This window comes from Cervus canadensis, chromosome 24 (genome assembly GCF_019320065.1).
Source record: "Cervus canadensis isolate Bull #8, Minnesota chromosome 24, ASM1932006v1, whole genome shotgun sequence".
Lineage (NCBI taxonomy): Eukaryota > Metazoa > Chordata > Mammalia > Artiodactyla > Cervidae > Cervus > Cervus canadensis.
Window position 1 is genome coordinate 13,317,082 of NC_057409.1, and position 21,533 is coordinate 13,338,614.

At 43.1% G+C, this 21,533-nt stretch overlaps 1 protein-coding gene across 1 annotated transcript in view; it reads right to left on the reverse strand.

Annotated features, from left to right (window-relative positions):
* Positions 1-15,757: 15,757 nt before the first annotated feature.
* The window catches only part of SNRNP40 (small nuclear ribonucleoprotein U5 subunit 40), a 33,622-nt gene continuing 27,846 nt past the window's right edge, over positions 15,758-21,533 (reverse strand). Inside the window, exons 8-10 of the mRNA XM_043446162.1 lie at positions 21,171-21,232; positions 16,795-16,898; positions 15,758-16,267 (exon numbers count right to left, since the gene is read on the reverse strand). Coding sequence (XP_043302097.1) covers positions 16,218-16,267; positions 16,795-16,898; positions 21,171-21,232 — 216 coding nt within the window. The 3' untranslated portion in view covers positions 15,758-16,217. The remainder of the gene's footprint in view (positions 16,268-16,794; positions 16,899-21,170; positions 21,233-21,533) is intronic.

Genomic DNA, 21,533 nt, shown 5'->3' on the forward strand with positions numbered 1-21,533 from the left:
CAATACTCTGTGGTGAGCTAAATGGGAAGGAAATCTTAAAAAGAGTGAACACATGTATAAAGTTAAAATGTGAGTCGCTCAGTCATGTCCGACTCTTTTCAACCCCATGGACTGTAGCTTGCCAGGTTCCTCTGTCCACAGTATTCTCCAGACAAGAATACTGGAGTGGGTAGCCACTTCCTTGTCCAGGAATCTTCCTGACCGAAGGATCGAACCTGGGTCTCCTGCATTGCAGGCAGTTTCTTTACCATCTGAGCCACCAGGGAAGGAGGAACAAATGTATACATATAACTGATTCACTTTGCTGCAGAGCAGAAATGCAACACCGTAAAGCAACTCTGTGTGTGATCAGTCATGGCAATCATGTCTGACTCTTTGGGACCCTATGGACTCCAGACTCCTCTGTTCCTGGGGAGCTCCAGGCAAGAATACTGGAGTGGGTTGCCATTCCCTTCTCTAGTATAAAGTAACTATACTCCAACAAAAATTAATTTTAAAAAATTAAAAAAAAATTATGTGAGGTGAGGTTTTTCACTTAGAATAATAAGCTGAGATAAGAGTGGGTTCTTTTCTCAACTATGCTTGGCAAATAACAGCTGTGTCCAACCAGTTTCCATGACTAGACAGGCCTCCAGGAGTCTGGGAAGTCCCTGAAATAATACACAAATCATCATCTGAACAGATGTGTCTTTTTCTTGGGAGAAGGTCCACAGGTTTCATCAGATTCTCCAGAGTCCATTTCCCACAAAAGAAAAAGAACCAGCCCGGCAAAGTCTTAGCCCAGATGTAATGGTTCTCTAGCAGATCCTCTCTGGAGCCCCTTCCACATACAGCATCTGCCAGTTCCCTCATGACACTTACAATGCAATTCAGTAATAATAACAATAATAGCTTCCATTTATTGAGTGCTTGCTTTGAGCCAGGTACTTGACGTACACTATCTCATTTACTCCTAATAACAGCAGATTCCACTGGGGCTGTGACCTGTGCTTGCCAGGCTCTTGGCTGTATCACATCATGCCTGTGACACCCTGCTCCAAGACAGGCTGACTTACTTTTAAGTCTGTCCTATGGGACCAGGGCTGATGGCCTGACATCAGCAGAACTAGCCTCTGCCCCTGGGTCATTTCATTCAGACAAAGTCTTGCCCACACCACACACATACCATGCCATCTCTTTTTCTTTTCTTTTCTTTTTTTTTTTCATTTATTTTTATTAGTTTGAGGCTAATTACTTTACAATATTGTAGTGGTTTTTGTCATACATTGACATGAATCAGCCATGGATTTACATGTGTTCCCCATCCCGTTCCCCCCTCCCACCTCCCATCATGCCATCTCTTACTTCTATGTTTTGCATGTGTTGTTCTGTCTAGAATGCATCTCCCATCTGAATGCTCAGGCTGGAGGCATCCTATTCAAATTTCAGCTCACTTGTTACTCCCCCCACCAAACCCAGACCTTCCTTAACACTATGGCCTCAAGGAGGCACCCTCCTGTGGGTTGACCTGTGGCCCGTGTTATCTCCATGAGAGTTTTTACTGGGATTTACTGTCCTTGTATGATTTTGTTTCTCCCCATAGACTGTGAGTTCTAGGAGGACCATGTTCAGTTCAGTTCAGTTCAGTCACTCAGTCGTGTCCAACTCTAAAACCCCATGGACTTGCAACATGGCAGGCCTCCCTGTCAAATGAGTCAGCTATTTGCATCAGGTGGCCAAAGTATTGGAGTTTCAGCTTCAACATCAATCCTTCCAATGAACACTCAGGACTGATCTCCTCTCCTCTTCTGAGAGGACACCAGAATCAAAAGCAACCTCAGGTGTGGCTGACCTCCTATGCAGAGTACCAAGAGACCTTTGCTGGTTTCCTTCCCATAGTTCAGTTCAGTTCAGTTGCTCAGTCGTGTCCAACTCTTTGCTACCCCATGAATCGCAGCATGCCAGGCCTCCCTGTCCATCACCAACTCGCGGAGTTTACCCAGACTCATGTCCATTGAGTTGGTGATGCCATTCAACCATCTCATCCTCTGTCATCCCCTTCTCCTCCCGCCTTCAATCTTTCCCAGCATCAGGGTCTTTTCCAATGAGTCAGTTCCCATCAGGTGGCCAAAGTATTGGAGTTTCAGCTTTAACATCAGTCCTTCCAATGAACACCCAGGACTGATCTCCTTTAGGATGGACTGGTTGGATCTCCTTGCAGTCCAAGGGACTCTCAAGAGTCTTCTCCAACACCACAGTTCAAAAGCATCAACTCTTCAGTGCTCAGCTTTCTTTATAGTCCAACTCTCACATCCATACATGACTACTGGAAAAACCATAGCCATGACTAGATGGACCTTTGTTGGCAAAGTAATGTCTCTGCTTTTTAATATGCTGTCTAGGTTGGTCATAACTTTCCTTTCAAGGAGTGTCTTTTAATTTCACGGCTGCAGTCACCATCCGCAATGATTTTGGAGCCCAGAAAAATAGAGTCAGCCACTGTTTCCACTGTTTCCCCTGTTTCCCCATCTATTTGCCATGTAGTGATGGGACCAGATGCCATGATCTTAGTTTTCTGAATGTTGAGCTTTAAGCCAACTTTTTCACTCTCCTCTTTCACTTTCATCAAAAGGCTCTTTAGTTCTTCTTTGCTTTCTGCCATAAGGGTGGTGTCATCTGCATATCTGAGGTTATTGATGTTTCTCCTGGCAATCTTGATCATCACAATCCAGTTTGTGCTTCTTCCAGCCCAGCGTTTCTTATGATGTATTTTGCATATGAGTTAAATAAGCAGGGTGGCAATATACAGCCTTGCCGTATTCCTTTCCTGATTTGGAACCAGTATGTTTTTCCATGTCCAGTTCTAACTGTTGCTTCCTGACCTGCATACAGATTTCTCAAGAGGCAGGTCAGGTGGTCTGGTATTCCCATCTCTTTCAGAATCTTCCAGGTTATTGTGATCCACACAGTCAAAGGCTTTGGCGTAGTCAATAAAGCAGAAATAGATGTTTTTCTGGAATTCTCTTGCTTTTTTGATGACCCAGTGGATGTTGGCAATTTGATCTCTGGTTCCTCTGCCTTTTTAAAACCAGCTTGAACATCTCGAAGTTCATGGTTCACGTATTGTTGAGGCCTGGCTTGGAGAATTTTGAGCATTACTTTACTAGCGTGTGAGATGAATGCAATTGTGCGGTAGTTTGAGCATTCTTTGGCATTGCCTCTCTTTGGGATTGGAATGAAAACTGACCTTTCCCAGTCCTGTGGCCACTGCTGAGTTTTCCAAATTTGATGGCATATTGAGTGCAGCACTTTCACAGCATCATCTTTTAGGATTTGAAATAGCTCAACTGGAATTCCATCACTTGGACTAACTTTGTTCATAGTGATGCTTCCTAAGGCCCACTTGACTTCACATTCCAGGATGTCTGGCTCTAGGTGAGTGAGCACGCCATGGATATTATCTGAGTCATGAAGATCTTTTTTGTACAGTTCTTCTGTGTATTCTTGTCACCTCTTCTTAATATTTTCTGCTTCTGCTAGGTCCCTACCATTTCTGTCCTTTATTGAGCCCATTTTTGCATGAAATGTTCCCTTGGTATCGCTAATTTCCTTGAAGAGATCTCTCGTCTTTCCCATTCTATTATTTTCCTCTATTTCTTTGCACTGATCACTGAGGAAGGCTTTCTTATCTCTCCTTGCTGTTATTTGGAGCCATGACTATGTCATAAATTATCTCTACAGCCCACAGAGCTTGGATCGTGTCAGAAGTCAGCAAATACGTGGTGAAAGAATATTTCTGCCTTGGGCCATAGCATATCCATGCTCTTTACCACCAGGAAGTCCAGGATGTTAAGGGGGAAGGCAATCTAATTGTAGAGACAGAAACATCTTTGGCGAGAAGTTGGGGGTGTTAGGAGCTGAGGATGATGTCAGGAGGGGCTTGGAGTAATTGACACAAAAGATGACTAACCCTTGGACTAGGGAAAGAATGTGGAGGAAATGAAGCAGGATTTAGAAATAAAGGACAGAGATGACTCAGAATATACCCACACTTCCGGAGTGAGAAGGCAGGATCATGGTCAGCCCCTGAGAGAGATGCATCAGGAGCAGCTAAAGTGAGGACATTTCTGAGGTGCTACATTCTTCCCTTGACCTAAGCCAAGTTTAGATGCTGTGTCTCAATCTTCCACCATTCGTCCCTCTGTGGGTTGAAACACTGAAGGTTTCTGAGAAAGTTCACTCATATGATAGAGGAAATGGTATTAATTTTTCCTTCCAAGTTAGAGGACTGAACATGCTCATTAATTACAGCTTCTGGGGTGTTTTCTGACACCAACCAATTCTCCAACACCAGCTGATGATCCAACAATTCAATTCTGACACTAACTACCCAGGTTGGCACAGACCCACAGCATCAAGGTTCAGTCTCACAAGACTGCCTCTCCTTCAGATAGCTAGTTGCAAATCTCTAGCCATCCTTACTTTTGACCAACCAGCTATAGAGTGGTCCCCCCAGGACTTCCTTCTCAGGTTGGATAATTTGTCTGTGAACCGTGCAGAGAACTCAGAAAGGCACTTTGCTTACTTTTACTGGTTTATTATAAAAGATACTAATGAACGGCCAGATGAAAAGGTGTGTAGTGTGAGGTCTGGAAGGGTCCTGGGCACGTCTGTGTTTGTGGAGCTGCGGTGCACAACCTTCTCAGCTGATTCACCAACCTGACAACTTCTCAGGATCTCAGTGTTCAAGAGTTGTTACTGAGCTTGGTCACTGACTACTGCCCTCCTTCCTGGGGCTCAGTGAGAAAAGAAAATGAAGTCACTCAGTCATGTCTGACTTTTTGCGACCCCATGGACTGTAGCCCACAAGGCTCCTCCGTCCATGGAATTTTCCAGGCAAGAGTACTGGAGTGGATTGCCATTTCCTGCTCCAGGGGATCTTCCTGACCCAGAGATCGAACCCGAGTCTCCCGCATTGCAGGCAGACACGTTACCATCTGGGCCACCAGGGAAGCCCTGGAGCTCAGTAGGAGGGGCTAAAATTTCCGTCTTTAGTCACTTGGTCTTTCTGGTCTGTCTACGGGTCTCATCCTGAGTCACCTCATTAGAATAAACTCAGGTGTGATCAAAAGGGACTTGTGACTAAGAAGAGACTCTCCCTATCACTGAGGACACTGCAAGAGTTTTACAAGTTTTGTGCCAGGACTAGGGATGAAGACCTCAATATGACACCTCTCAAGCATTCTGCGCAGGCACTGTTCAGAGCCACTTCCATGAGTTAACTCATTAAACCTCACAGAAGCTCTTCGAAATGGGTACTATTATCACCACCTGCAGTTTCTAGGAGAGGGAACTGAGGCTCAGAGAGGTTAGATCACTTGCCTGATACAACAAGAAAGTGGAAGAATCAGGATTTGAATCTAGGCAGAACGTATTGCATTCCTTATGGTTTTCATACTTTTTAGCAGCAGACTCTTCTCTTCAAAAGAAATCATACATTTTTAAAACTAAAAAAAAAAAAAAAGAGAGAGAGAGAATGCAGGAGCCCTCTGGTGTGTGGAGAAAGAGGACTGGCAGCTTGCTGTTTCGGTTTGCTCTCTCATCTTGTGAAGGCCCCAGATCAGCACCTCAAGCCAAAGTCTGTCAGGAACCAAGTGAAAAATCCACTGGCTGAGATGCTCTGCAAAATGCCTTTTTCGAAGAGGTAAGACATGAGGAAATGGAGATCCCTGGAATTCCCTCACAGTCCAGAGGCTAGGACTCTGTGTTTTCACTGCCTAGGCCCAGGTTCAAGCCCTGGTCAGGAAACTAAGATCCTGCATAGCTACATGGCTGGCAAAGAAAACCAAATGGAGAACCTGAAAGACAGAAGAGCAGAGAGGTTGAGTGAGTTCTGTTATGTCACATAGCACATTAAGGCAGAGTTGTATCTCAAGAACTCCAAGTCATTTCCATTACAGTGTCAGGCACTGAGCTAGGAACTGTGGAATCAAAGATGAATGGGGTAGCTGCCCCTGACAATCTTTGGGCTAAAGGCTGGAGAGTTAGCACACTGGCCTACAGCGTGACATTGTACAATACTTATTTCCCTAAACCCAGCAGCTTCACCCATTTGCCTTTCTTCTCTGGGCCCTGATGGCATCTGAGTTTGTGACTCTTGGGCCTGTGGGTGAGGCGGACGAATAAACAGATTGTTATGAGTGATACACAGAATAGCAAAGTGCCAATGAAGTACAGAAAATTAATAGTGGAAAAAATGACGAACTCTGCTTGGGTACAGGCAGTGATGGAAAACTTCAAGAAAAGCTGATGCCTGAAATGTAGGCTGCTAGACAAAAAAGAAGTCCCAACACAGAAGTGTTTAACAGCAAGTTGTGTTTAGGAGATATGATCCCTTCCCTTTGATTTCTACACATACTTTTTACTGCCTGTTGCCTCCTTCCTATCACCACTCCTTTCCAACTTCCTGAAAGGAAATTACCTGAAAGGAAATTGGTTGGAGGAAAAAAGAAAAATCTCTGATAAGAAAGAATGGTTGAGAAAAAAGGAAGAGGAAGAACAGGTTGTATATGAACAGGCACAGTCTAGGTCAGGAAATCCTAAATAGCTCTGATGGCAGTAAAGCCTTTAGAAAGTTGACTTTCCTTGTCTAGGCCCAGAATGCCTAGGACAGAATCTGCCAACAGCCAAGACTAATCTCCCTTTTCACTAGCCTTTAGAGGCCACATGGGCTTTCAGTTAAAATCTGCCCTCAGGCCAGCTGAGCTGGGGACATTGAGAGATGGCAGGAGGCTCTCTCCAATCGGCCCCATAATACCCTGGGCCTTTATTACGTTGCGCTGGGTTTGCCCAAGGGCCAACTGGGGATAGGAAAACAGACAGGGTCAGCTCAGGCCTGGCCCCTCCTGCAGGTCCCAAATGCTCTGATGGGATTCTCAATCCCTTATCATTTTCCATAAGCCTTCAACCAGACATCCTTTCACAGCAAACAATTTCCTGAATTCTAAAATTACCATCTTAGGTAAACAGCATGTAAACTCAGAAGAGTGGAGTTAGAAAGGACCACAGTGGTCCTCTGACCGAGCGGCTCCCAAATACTAGTGTGCAGACCACCTGCACCTAGATTAGGGCCCCACACCAGCTCAACTCCAACAAAATCTCTGCAGGTGGGACCTGGTTACAGGTATTTTAAGAATATATTCCCCAGGGATTCTGATGAGCAGCTCTAACCATCTAATCAATACAACACAGACATTCCTGTCAAATGGTCACCCAGCTTCTACTTGTACACTCCAGAGCGGAGGACCTCTCCACCATTCTGTGTGTGGACAGATCTGACTCAGCTGCTTTCTTTGTTGAGTGTAAATCTGCTTTCTTAAAATCCTCTTGTCTTGGCTCTGCACTTTGAGGTGATACCAGAATCAAAAGCAGCCTCAGGAGTGGCTGACCTCCTATGCAGAGTACCAAGAGAACTTTGCTGGTTTCCTTTCCATACAATGAAGCCCAAAGCTGCCCACTTGATTTTTAGACTCTTTGTAACCTGACTCCAATACTTTCCAAGATTTCTACTCATCTGTCACTCCCCAAATAAACTGTTACCATCACCACGTGCTGGGTGTTATTTCTGATCACACCAGTTTGTTGTCTGCTGCCCAGACAGTACTTAATTCCCCTCTCAGATCTCTCTCCCTCAATTTCCCATCTTCCTTTAAGATTCACTTAAAGCATCATTTCCTCAGTAAAACCTTGTCTAAATTCTCCATAGCCACTGCCTCCTAGTTTGCAGGCATACCTCTGACAATATATATGAGACTGAATTTGAATTTCATATTTATATTTGTTTCTAAAACAAGAACACAAGAAGACACAAAACTCACATAAATGCGCACATCTTTCTGGGGCACCAGTTTCACTTGGTTCCTCATTTGAAACATTCACTATTGTCCAACTAGCACAGCTATATTATGAAGCAGCACACAAAATCAGATACATTTAAGTAGTCAATTTCACTGGGGGAAAAATATGGGGGAATGTTCTAGATTAAGAGGCATTGGAGAGATAGAATACCCCAAAGCATAAAACTTGATTGATTCTAGATTGAAAAATTAGCTATAAAAGATACTTTAATGGGGAAATTTTAATATGATCATTAGATATTATGGAATTGCTGTTAATTTTCTTAGAGGTGGTAATTGTATTGTGGCTATGAGAGAGAATGTTTTCAGGAGAGACCTACTGGAGTATTTAGGGATATTTGGGAGTAAAGAATTATGATGACTGCATCTTACTTTCAATAGTCATTGAAAGTTTTTTTCAAAAATTTGTTTAATTGGAGGATAATTGCTTTGCAATGTTGTTTTGGTTTCTCTGGGACAACAGCATGAAGCAGTCATAAGTATACATATATCCCCTCGTGAGCTACCCCCTCCCTATTCTCCCTCTCTTGGTTGTCACAGAGTACCAAGCTGAGCTCCCTGTGTTATTCAGCAACCTCCCACTAGCCATCTATTTTACACATGGCAGTATATATATTTCAAAGCTACCAGAAGAGATTATTGAATCTAGGCGGAACATACATATATACTATGTTAATATTTCAATTTTTATGTTCGGAACTTTTTTAAAAGTGGAGGGGGAAAATCATACATTTTTGTAGATTCAAGGTGAAATTTCAAAGTTGTTAATTTTAGGAGTTCTTCATTCCTGCTCCAGTTCATTCTCCTCTGCCATTAAGGCATTTATGTGGATAAGTTTTTGAGAAGCCGTGATTTTTGTTTCTCTCCCCACTGTTCTGCCCTGTGAGTCTTCAAAGATGAGGCTATGACTCAGTCATTTCTGTATTCTCAGGGCACAGCACAGGGCCCACCACAGAGGCCTGTTGAATTAATGTTTCCTGAATGAATAAAATGTCTAACTTAATTCGCATGTGACCTTGTATAAAGGATATACTTTCAGTTTCTCCTTCTGCAAATGAGGTTGGATTAGATGACCTAAGTACCTGTAAGGTGCTTTCTGGCTCTAATACTTTTGGATGCTATACTTTGAAGGAAACTCACGGGTCATTTTTCTGTACAAAGGACTGTTTCTGCCCAATAGTCAATCAGACAGAGATGACCACAGTGGATCATCTTCTGCTTCCTGGACAAACTTGTAAGTTTCAGCTTATTTGGTCTCTGGTTCCTCTGCCTTTTCTAAATCCAGCTTGAATATCTGGAAGTTCTAGGTTCACATAGTATTGAAGTCTAGCTTGAAGATTTTGAGCATTACTTTGCTAGCACATGAAATTAGTGCAATTGTGCAGTAGTTTGAACATTCTTTGGCATTGCCCTTCTTTGGGGTTGGAATGAAAACTGACTTTTCCAGTCCTGTGGCCACTGCTAAATTTTCCAAATTTGCTGGCATATTGAGTGCAACACTTTCACAGCATTATCTTTTAGGATTTGAAAAAGCTCAGTTGAAATTCCATCACCTCCACTAGCTTTAATCCTAGTGATGCTTCCTAAGGCCCATTTGACTTCACTCCAGGCTGTCTGGCTCTAGGTGATTGATCACACCCATTGTGATTATCTGGGACATTAAGACCTTTTTAACACAGTTCTTCTGTGTATTCTTGCCACCTCTTCTTAATATCATCTGCTTCTGTTAGGTCCGTACTGTTTCTGTCCTTTATTGTACCCATCTTTGCATGAAATGTTCCCTTGGTATCTCTAATTTCCTTGAAGTGATCTCTAGTCTTTCCCATTCTATTGTTTTCCTCTATTTCTTTGCATTGATCACTGAGGAAGACTTTCTTATCTCTCCTTGCTATTCTTTGGAACTCTGCATTCAGATGGGTATATTTCCTTTTGTCCTTTGCCTTTAGCTTCTCTTTTCTCAGCTATTTGTAAGGCCTCCTCAGACAACCATTTAGCCTTTTTTTTTTTTTTTTTTCCATTTAGCCTTTTTGCACTTCTTTTTTGTGGATGATTTTGATCGCCACATCCTGTAGTGTTACAATTTGATCACTGATCATTGCCACACGAATTGCTTCTGTCCATAGTTCTTCAGGCACTCTATCTGATCTAATGCTTTGAATCTGTCCCTTCTATTGTATAATCATAAGGGATGTGATTTAGGCCCTACCTGAATGGCCTAGTGGTTTTCCCTACTGTCTTCAATTTAAGTCTGAATTTTGTAATAATGAGTTCATGATCTGAGCCACAGTCAGCTCCCAGTCTTGTTTTTGCTGACTGTAGAGAGCTTCTCCATCTTTGGCTACAAAGAATATAATCAATCTGATTTCAGTATTGATCATCTGGTGATGTCCATATGTAGAGTTGTCTCTTGTATTGTTGGAAGAGGGTGTTTGCTATGACCAGCACATTCTCTTGGCAAAACTGCATCATTTTGGGCTTACCTCATAACTCAGTTGATAGTCTGCCTGCAATGCAGGAGACCTGGGTTTGATTCCTGGGTCAGGAAGATCCCTGGAGAAGGAAATGGCAACCCACTCCAGTATTCTTGCCTGGAGAATCCCATAGACAGAGGAGTCTGGCGGGCTATAGTCCATGGGGTTGCAAGAGTCAGACAACTTAAGTGACTAAACCAACACCACCACTGCTTCATTTTGTACTCCAAGGCCAAATTTGCCTGTTACTCCAGGTATCTCTTGAGTTCTTACTTTTACATTCCAGTCCCCTCTGATGAAAGGGACATCTCTTTTTGGTGTTAGTTCTAGAAGGTCTTGTAGGTCCTCATAGAACTGTTCAGCTTCAGCTTCTCCGGCATTAGTGGTTGGGGCATAGATTTGGATTACTGTGGTATCAAATGGTTCACCTTGGAAACAAACCAAGATCATTCTGTTGTTTTTGAGATTGCATCCAAGTACTACATTTTGGACTCTTTTGTTGACTATGAGGGCTACTCCTTTTCTTCTAAGGGATTCTTGTCCACAGTTAGATATAATGGTCATCTGAACTAAATTCACTCATTCCCCACCCCTTATGACAGAAAGAGAAGAGGAATTAAAGAGCCTCTTGATGAAGGTGGAGAGTGAACAAGCTGGCTTAAAACTCAACATTCAAAAAACTAAGATCACGCATCCGGTCCCGTCACTTCATGGCAAAGAGATGGGGAAACAATGCAAACAGTGACAGATTTTTTCTGGGCTCCAAAATCACTGCAGATGGTGACTGCAGCCATGAAACTAAAAGACGCTTGCTCCTTGGAAGAAAAGCCATGACAAACCTAGACAGTGTATTAAAAAGCAGAGACATTACTTTGCCTACCAAGGTCTGTACTATCAAAGCTATGCTTTTTCTAGTAGTTGTGTATAGATGTGAGAGCTGGACAATAAAAAAGGCTGCGCATCAGAGAATTGATGCCTTTGAATTGTGGTGCTGGAGAAGACTCTTGAGAGTCCCTTGGACAGCAAGATCAAACCAGTCAACCCTAAATGAAATCAACCCTGAATATTCAATGGAAGGACTGATGCTGAAGCTGACTCTCCACTATTTTGGCTACCTGATGTGAAGAGCTGACTCACTGGAAAAGACCCTGATGCTGGGAAAGATTGAAGGCAGGAGGAGAAGGGGACGACAGAGGATGAGATGGTTGGATGGCATCACCGACTCAATGGATATGAGTCTGAGCAAACTCCAGGAGATGGTGAAGGACAGGGAAGCCTGGCATGCTGCAGTTCATGGAGTTGCAAAGCGTCAGACATGACTGGGCAACTGAACAACAGTTGCTTCTAATGTGCGTTCAAGGTTAAAAGTCACACTGTGGTGATAAGGTAAGATTTCCAGTTGGATTTATGTCTTGGCTTTGCCACTTATCAGCTGGTTGGTCTTAGTTGTTATTGTTACTCCTGTTCTTTGAAAGCTTTGTCCCAGATGTAACAAGTGAGATAAACCACTTAAGCCAAAACGAACAGTTACATCGTTACATAGACAACTATCACTAAGTAAACAGAAGTCTTGATGGCTCTCCCAGGAAAGAGGAAAAGTTTCTGAGACTACAGCAGTGGTTCTCAAACTTGCATCAGAATCACCTGGTGTGTGCATGCTAAGTGGCTTCAGCCGTGTCCTGCTCTTTGCAATCTTATGGAGTGTAGCCAGCCAAGCTCCTCTGTCCATGGGGATTCCTTAGGCAAGAATACTGGAGTGGGTTGCCACACCCTCCTTCAAGGGATCTTCCCCACCCAGGAACAGAACTCTTGTCTTTTGTGTCTTCTACATTGGCAGGAGGGTTCTTTACCACTAGAGAATCATCTGGAAAGTGAAAGTGAAGTCACTGAGTTGTGTCCGACTCTTTGTGACCCCATGGACTGTAGCCTATCGGGCTCCTCCGTCCATGGGATTTTCTAGGCAAGAGTACTGGAGTGGGTTGCCATTTCCTCCTTCAGAGGATCTTCCCAACCCAGGGATTGAACCTGGGTCTCCCTCATTGTAGGCAGACACTTTACCATCTGAGCCACCAGGGAAGTCACCTGGAGGACTTGTTAAATCAGATTGCTGAACACCTTCTTACCCTAAAGTTTCTGATTCTGTAGGTCTGAGGCAGAGCTCTTGAGACTGCATTTCTAGTGCATTCTCAGGAGATGCTGATGTTAATGTTTGAGACCACAGTTTGAGAATCATGGCTCTAGAGCAGGGTTTCTCAACAGCGTCACTAATGACATTTTGGAGCACCTACTTTTTCTTTTAAAAAAATAAAACATTTACTTATTTATATACTTACATATTTATTTATGGCTGTGCTGGGTCTTCCTTGGGCTTTCTCTAGTTTTGGCAAGTCAGGGCTACTCTTCTTTGCCCAGGCTCCTCATTGCAGTGGCTTCTCTTCCTGTGGAACTTGGGTTCCAGGCACAAGGGCTCAGTAGTTGCGGTGCACAGGTTTGTTACCCCGCCATCTGTAGAATCTTCCCTGACCTGGTGTCAAACCCATGTTCCCTGCTTTGGCAGGCAGACTCTTAACTGGGGGACTGCCAGGGAAGTCCCAAGCACCTACTTCTTTGAGCATCTCTGGCCTCTACTCACTAGACGTGCAGTGTCCCTCCAGCTGTGATGGTTGAAAATGTCCCCAGACACTGAAAATGTCCCTTGGGCAGCAAAATTGTGCAGACTTGAGAACTACTGCTCTAGAGGATATAAATTAGAGAAGAATCTAAGAGTGTAGGTGAGTTACGGAGGCAAGTGAAGAAAAGAAGTTGAAGCCTAGAAGAAAGGAGGAGTTTGAGATAACTCAGAGTTGGTGTGGAGAGGCTGGATACCCGTCCAGGGCTATTTTTTTGAAGAAGGATCATTATGGGTCTGCAACTTAGAGACAACTGACCAGAGGGCAGAGGGTAGGCTCAGAAGTCAGACCTGGCTTTATCTGGTCCCACAGGAATAGGGGCTGTCTTTTCAAGTCTGGCGCCTTCTGTCCTGGGATGCAGCTAAAATCTCTTGTAAGGCGAAATACTGTCCTAACTCAAACGGCCTGTCCCTTAGGTTCAACTGCCTGCAGCCCCAAAGTGCTCAGGGCTCTCTCATCTCACTTTCCTATCCACACACCTTGAGATATTAACAAGCAGCAGATTTTAGGTCTATCAGGAGAAACAAATAACTCTAGTTTGTTGTGAAGAAGCAACTCTGTTAAGAGCCCTAACCGGTCCAAATCCACCTCCCTGACAATTCAACTCACAAAATTTAACCACCCAGTGAAAAAAAAGATTTGGCTCCTTAAGTGCCAGTGGTATTAAGTGCCAAAGACTGTGGAAGTCATAAAGGGAAATTAACTGAAAACCAGAGATGCCATTACTCATTTGGGAGCAATCCATCTCTCCCAAAGTGAGAACACAATTTGCACCCTCTAGGGATGTTTTACGCTCCAAACTTTATTCCCCAGGCTAGGGCCTATTCCCTACAAATTTAACTGGTGCTGCTGTTTCCTGCTAATGGCTTCTACCCAGCCTTTGAAGAAGGCTCTTGGGAGGAGCGAAGAGGCTAAAGTTAGAGGAAAGCCCTTGAAGTTGCCAGGGCCTTGGTTCTTCCCAATCACTGCCAATGTCTCAAGGGATTGGTAGGCTTTTAAAAGAGCACTGTCAAGGTTCAAGTCTTGTTTTATCCCAAGCCAAGAAAGATGAAGGTGGGTTGAGAGAAGTAATTCTGAGGTATGTAGACTAGGTATCTATAAGGGATTAGGGAGTAACCTGTGATTGTGACAGAGGTGTGAAAAGTAGCTTGCAAGCCATCTTTGGCCAAGTCTCGTCTGGCAAAAGGCAGAACCATACATATAATTATTGCTTACATCTGAAATCTGAGTCACTGTTCCTTTTGACGATCCCTCTGTACTTAATAGACGTTCTAAGCATTCCTGAAGTCAAGAAACCTGTTTCACTTTATTTACCCAAGTGTTCCTGAACTCATTTGAGCATGGCATCTTTATGCCCCAATGTTTCTAACATACCCGGGAAACAGTGTTCCGTGGAATACACTTGAGGAAACCTCAACCTGTAAGATCAGTTACACGAAGTACAAGCTCTTCAGGATGTGGCTCCTACTTAATTTTGCAGCTCCCCACCTCTAACCATGCTGAAGCTCTTTTGGTTCATAAAATACACCAATCTTTCAAACTTGTGCCTGCTGTTTCTTAGAATGCACATGTTTCATGCCCACCTGGCAGAGTCCTACTCCTCAGTATCTAAGTCCCAACCTAAGCATAATCACATAATCTGTGAAACCCCCTTAACTCTCAGAAACAGTAGTTTCTGTTTCCAGTGTACTTTATTCTCTGTATTAGAAGTAATTGGTTTGACAGGTTTATCACTCTGCTGGCTGCTTCATTAATGAGTTAAATCTTGAACATATGCTCACTTAAAACCATCCTCTTTCTTGGACTTGCCTGGTGGTTCAGTGGTTAAGACACTGGAGGGGGGCATGAGTTCAACCCCTGGTTGGGGAACTAAGATCCCAAAAAACCTCCATCCTCTTTCTAACTTAAGGTAAACAGATGATTCAGTTTGTGAGCTGTAAGTATAAAACCAAACATGTTCAGAACAGGCTGGAGGCGTGAAGACCTCTATATTGAGACAGGAGATTCAGAAAAGAAGACTCCAGTCCCCAGTGCCAGATGGGCTTCATTAGTGCTGGTTTTTGTGTGCTGGGCATAGTCACCCTGCCATCCAGAGACAGCAGTAACCTGCTGTGGGGGTAGAAAGTAACTAAGCCTTAGACAATGTCATGGCTCAGTAGCACCAATTTTTAAAAAAGATTTGTTTATTTTTGGCTGCACTGGGTCTTGGTTGCCACATGCAGGCTTTCTCTAGTTGCAGACAGTGGTGGCTACTCTCTCGTTGTGGTGCACTGGCTTCTCATTGCAGTGGCTTCTCTTGTGGAGAATGGGCTCTAAGTGTGTGGGCTTCAGTAGTCTACTGTGGTGCACGGGCTTAGCTACTCCATGGCAAGTGGGATCCTCCCAGACCAGGGATGGAATCAGTATCCCCTGCATTGTATGACGAATTCTTAACCACTGGATCACCAGGGAGGTCCTCTCATATTCCTTTTGAATTGAGCTATTCTAGCCAATGCTATTGCTACCGGCTGAGAATGCTGCAAATCTGCCCACTTCAGGAAATCAGAGGGTAGGGACTGCTGATTGCTGTTCAGAAAAGTGCTTTTGGCAGTGTAGACACAGACCATGTTCAGCTTCTTGGAAATTTAAGTGGGTTGTATGTATCCCCTGGTCACACCATGCTCTCAGATTTACAGTGATCAAGCCTCAGAGAAAAGACAGCAATAAATTCAATCCACATGGCTCCTGTAAAAAGACATCTAGTTGGCTTTTAATACAAAATGAGTCAGAGAAACAAAGAAAGAAAATATCATACAAGTTATTGAACTTAAAAAAAAAAAAACCCGACAAATACATTTCAGTCACATTCCCTGTCTTCAGCCTGGATTAGCAAACAGGAAATGATGAACCAACCAATGTCTGTCCTTTTGAAGAAACCTTATTTTAAAAAAAAAAAAAGAGGAAAAAAATCAAACAATCCCTGAAATCTGGCAGGTGGTTTTAGGAGGCCACTGGAAGCTTGCCTTAGTCATCCTGGTGAACTGGGACACTGGTGGTTTGGAACATGGCTACCTCCTCCTCATTTCTTGCTGCTAACGATCTTCATCTGAAGGGAGGATGCTGGCCTGGACATCATTTGATGCCACTTATGCTGTCTGAGGTCTCAGGGTCAAGTAGTCTTGTAGAGTTTTCATTCCATATCTTCACTGAATCTCCCCCATATATAGTCTCTTGTCACTGGATGCTGAGAGAACTGAGGTGAAGAGAATAGAGAAGATAACTGGAAATAATGAAGGCTCAAGGAGACTTGGTGTTTAAGGGCTCTTATGTCAAGAGGCAATTTTGGTATAAAAGAGCAACTGGATTTAGCTTAAATTCCCCTCCTCCTAATCACCATTCACAGGAAACTATAGCTTGGCTTTTCAATCTGAATTCTTTCAAAATCATGAGGGTGGACCATGCTATGGGAAATACATTATCCGGGTCTAAATCTTGATTTTCCTTGTCAGTCAAGCCTTAAGAAAAAGACCTCAGTCATTCTAGAAGAGAAGAATCAATGTCTATGCCAGTCATTTTGTAAATATGCTTCTGCTTTTTATTCTCAGCCCTGGAAAAAGTTATATTTTCTCAACAATTCAAGTCCCATTATTTAGCTTAGCTAGCCAATAAAAGGTAAGTTCCAGTTTATATCTGAACATTAAGAAACATCATTCTTTTATCCAACTATATCACTGAATCATAGACCTGAAGCAAGTAAACTCCCAGTCAGGACAGACTTACTGATGGGTTCATCGGGGTGGAAAGCCACTTCATTGATGGAGCCAGCATGGCCCGGTAGCTTATACAAAATCCTCCTGCTTGTGGTATCCCAGACGTAGACAAACCTGCAAATATCATGAAGAGCAAGGCTAAGGCATCCTGGAACTGAGGGTAAGGAAGAAGTATGGTTTTTAAGCGGAGTGGAAGCAACCTTTTATTTAGTCACTCCCTACTTATTGAACTGTGCTCTGATGTTTAGAAACTAGGAATATAGATTACAAACAAGGCATGGATCCTGCCCATGAGCAACTGAGTGGAGAAATAGGAATAGCTAAATTATCAGCATTTTCCAACACAAGCTTCTAAAGTAGGAAAGATCACAGAGAAGACAGACAAATGGTTCTTCTTACAGCTCCCACACAGAAATCTTTAAAGGGCCCCCAGGGACTTCCCTGGTGGTCCAGTGGTTAAGAATCCACTGTCCAATGCCGGGACCATGGGCTCAATTCCTGGTCAGGCAACTAAGATCCCATATGCTGCTGCTACTGAGCCTGCATGCCACCACTAGAAAGCCCACATGCCACAATGAAAGATCCCGAGGGCTGCAACTAAGACCCGATGCAGCCATAAATAAATATTTTAAATAAAAAAGAGCACCGAATATAATTAGTGGGTAGTTAACTTCATATATACCTAGGAATGTCCTAAAAGTAATCTAACTCGTGGCAGGTTGGGAGACCAGGTTGTAGATTGACCTGAACTTCTTAGTATTGTATTCAAATCACAAAATCCAGAGAAGGGACAGGAAATTTCTGCATTATATAAACAAAACCCAAATATACACTCGATCCAGATCTTACACTGAACTCATGGGCAGAAAGAATACTGAATTCTAGCATGGGAAAGGGCCAACAGATATTAGCTAGTCTAAACTTATTCTACAGAAAAGAAAACTAAGGTATAGTGACTTCTCCAAGGTTACACAGTTCATCAGTGGCTCAGTGGCAGAATTAAAATTAACATTCTTAATATATATTCCAGTACTCTCCTTTCTCTCACCATCTTCAAATGCCTTGTGTCCCTTGCCACCTCTCACTCCCTTTACCCCTGCCAAAAGAAGTTTCTTTGACCATCAGCCTTGCTTGGGTCATTTTAAGCTGAAGGTAAAATAAATAGATATTATCTTCACATGACCATGCAAAGAAAATCTGCTGGTAAAGTTAAAAAGCTGATGATTTTCAAACAGGTTATACCAATTATTCACATATTTATTTTGTTCAATCAACACCTAAAAGGGTACACTCATCAGTACATGACTATAAAATGCCTAGTTCTGAACATTACATTTTTAGTTTAAAATGAAGAAAAAAGAAAAGAAAAGAACTTCTTAATTACAGTGTAGCTCACAAGGTTTAGGTTCCACAGGAGCTAAATGAAAACTCCATGCAAGGTGGAAGAGAGGGAACCCCGTCTGTCTACAGACTCCTTGGCTCTAATGCTCAGGTTTCCCCCACTGTCTTTCTTGCCACACACATTAACTGTCCTCATTAATCCAGCTAAGGTGATGTGGCATAGTGGAAAAGTGTGTTAAGTTCTGGGTTCAAGTCTCAATTCAACTATTTAATAGCTACGTAGCCTTTAGACATTTATTTAACTTCTCTGAGGGTCTCTTTTCTTAGACAAATGATGGAGAAATGATGGCGACAATGCTGATCTCACAGTTTGGTTGAGAGAAATAATGAAATAATGTATGTAAAGTGCCCAGCACACAGAATTAATGATAGCTATTGTTATGATGAATAAATTGTTATCAAAACAGAATCACATGAAATCAATACACTGAATAATCACTCACAGCAAAGACTGACCAGTCATTTCATAGTCCTTGATAGGAACTCTTCAAAGGTTTCAAATCTGAACAGGAGGAGCTAGGTGAATTGCAAGTAGGGAGGGGAAATTTGCCAAATTCAGGCCAAGCTGAAAAGCAGTTTTCTGAGAAGGATACATTATCCAGGCACATAAAAGCCAGCAGAAGCCCAGATCTCCAAGGGTTTACTTTAAGGCCTCACTTTCCATGGCTGCCAATTAGATACTAAATTTAGAGGGGCCTTATCCTCTCCTTATTCTGGGATGGCAACATTCGGCAGGAATCAGGCTCCTTATGTAACAGAGTGCTTGTTGACTTGAGGCTAATTGGTGAGGTGGCCTGTGAAATGTGGCCAACCCTCAGCAGGTAGACAGACAGGCTTTTCCCTAGACCAGAGCCATGCTTCCACATGCAAGGTTTAAAGGAACAGTGGGGAGGGAAAGAGGGGAGAGAGGACACTGAAAGCTAGAAAGAGCCAATGTCAGAAACAAACTGCTCAGAACAGATAGGTAGATATCATTTAAAAGCTTAATCATATAGGAAAGATATATCTCTGCTGAAAATCATGTACAAATACTTAGAATGGTTCTTACTCTGTCAGAATGTAACACTGCTGAGCCGTGGGCCTGTTTTTCAAGGTCTTCTTTAGAAACCTGGCAACTGAAAATCCTTTAGATTCCCTCTTCAAGGTCACCCTCTAAACCACCAGGACTCAAACCAGCAATGTGGCACAGTTTTACCTGGGTCCTTTCACCTGCCATAAAATACTCAAATATTTACCCATTTTCCCCCGGCGTTAAACACGCCAGGAAAAAAAAGTGGATTCTGGAATCTCCGGGTATATTTAGAATTGTTCACAAGTCAGGTGTGGAACAGATCAAAGTGAGGCTTCTTTAGGGTTGTGCCAGAGCCCCAAGTAGGAGAAAACTCCGGAATATGCTGAAAGCCCAAGCTAGCCTGGGAAAGGCTTACTGCTTATAGGATGATGCCTGTTTTCGTTGAGTAGCAGGAAAATCTCTAAGTTGGGAGAAAGATGGGGTTAAGCAGAAGAGGGCTAACAACGTTTTCCAATGGGAGCTAAACCTGGAGTCTGCCATCTGAGGGCCTCATCATTTTCTTTTTTTTTTAAATAAAATAGTCATTCTTATTTATTTGGCTGCGCCAGGTTTTAGTTGTGACACGAGGGATCTTTAGTTGCGGCATGTGGGGCCCAGTTCCCCGTCCAGGGATTGAACACCGGGCTTCTGCACTGGGAGCAGAGTCTTAGCCACTGGGCCTCCAGGTAAGTCCCCAGGGCTTCGTCATTATTTACCATCCATCCCACACTGTGTCCCAAAAGCCTGGGCACTTGAACATTCCTATTCAACATCCGACCCCCTCCCAAATAAGGTCACTGTAGGCATACCAAATGAAGAATTCTCTACCTTCTCTGTTTCTGATTCATCATTTAATTCCTCAGGCAGTTTAAATTGATTCAGCTTGCTGCAGAGTCACTTCAGTCGGGTCCGACTCTGTGCGATCCCATAGACGGCAGCCCACCAGGCTCCCCCGTCCCTGGGATTCTCCAGGCAAGAACACTGGAGTGGGTTGCCATTTCCTTCTCCAATGTGTGAAAGTAAAAAGTGAAATTGAAGTCGCTCAGTCGTTGGAAAATATCTAGCCCACATTCCGCCACACCCTCACCAAGCAATCCTGACACTTTTTCCACTGAACTCAGACCCAGCTCTGAATCATCCGCAACATAGTCGGCTATTACCAAGAGCTGAGCTGATATGCATGGCAAAATCTGACCATCCTTGAGCTAGGAATTCATTCATGCAATATTGCTTAGAATAGGTCAAGCACTGCCCTGGATTCAGAGATGAGTAAGATTCATCTCCTGATCTCTAGGAGCAAATAATTTAGTAGGGGTTGCCCCACTATGTTTGTCTTACTGTAAGATGCAATAACTGCTAATAAAGGTTAGGTGTATGTAATGTTACTACAACCCAGAAAAAGAGCAATTAGTAACGCCCAACAGGTAAGGGAGAGAGAGGGCCAGGTAAGTTTATAGATACAATATAGGTAGATTACTAGGGAGATATAGGAGTTTGGATAATGGAGGAGGCAGAACGGATGTAAGAATAGGAGAAGTTCCATGTGAGTGAAGCACTGTGGTGATTGATGGTGGGGGAGGAGTAAGTAATAACACAACATGTATGTGAATGAACTGAAGCATGGCAGAAGAATCTCATGAAGGGAACTGGAGCCAGATTAGGAGTCTGAATTTTATTTCACTGGCAAAGGCAATCTAACAACCAAAAAAAACCTGTTTATCTTCCAGGTTTAAAATGTATCCAAAGAGGGTAGAAATGATGTATTTGTCCACATGATCTCTAAACCCTTCAGAATGCACTACGTACAGCTTCATCTCTGAGTACAGCTATAACTCGATGTCTGCTCTGGCTCAGTTCTGGCACTTAATGTATTAAACATGAGAAGATACCTGCATAACTACATCATTCTTTACCTCACGTCCAGTAATCCTTACCTGTCAGCTGAGCCAGCTGCTATCTTGCTTCCATCAGGTGACCAAGAACATCTCAGAAGATTCTGTAATGATGAATAGGCAGGAATCCAATGAATACAATAATGTACCAAATGTATGTACCCCTCTTTATTAGGCTATAGCATCACTAAGAGATTTTAAATTCTTAAGTACAGTTTTTTGTTTTCTGTTTTTTTGGGGGCTGTGCTACATGGCCTGCAGGATATTAGTTCCTTGACCAGGGAATGAACCTGTGCTCCCCTCAGTGGAACTGCAGAGTCTTAACCACCGGACTGCTAGAGAATTCCCCCTCTTGAGAGGAGTATTCTCTGCGACTTTTAATCAACAATTGTCTTATACTATGTG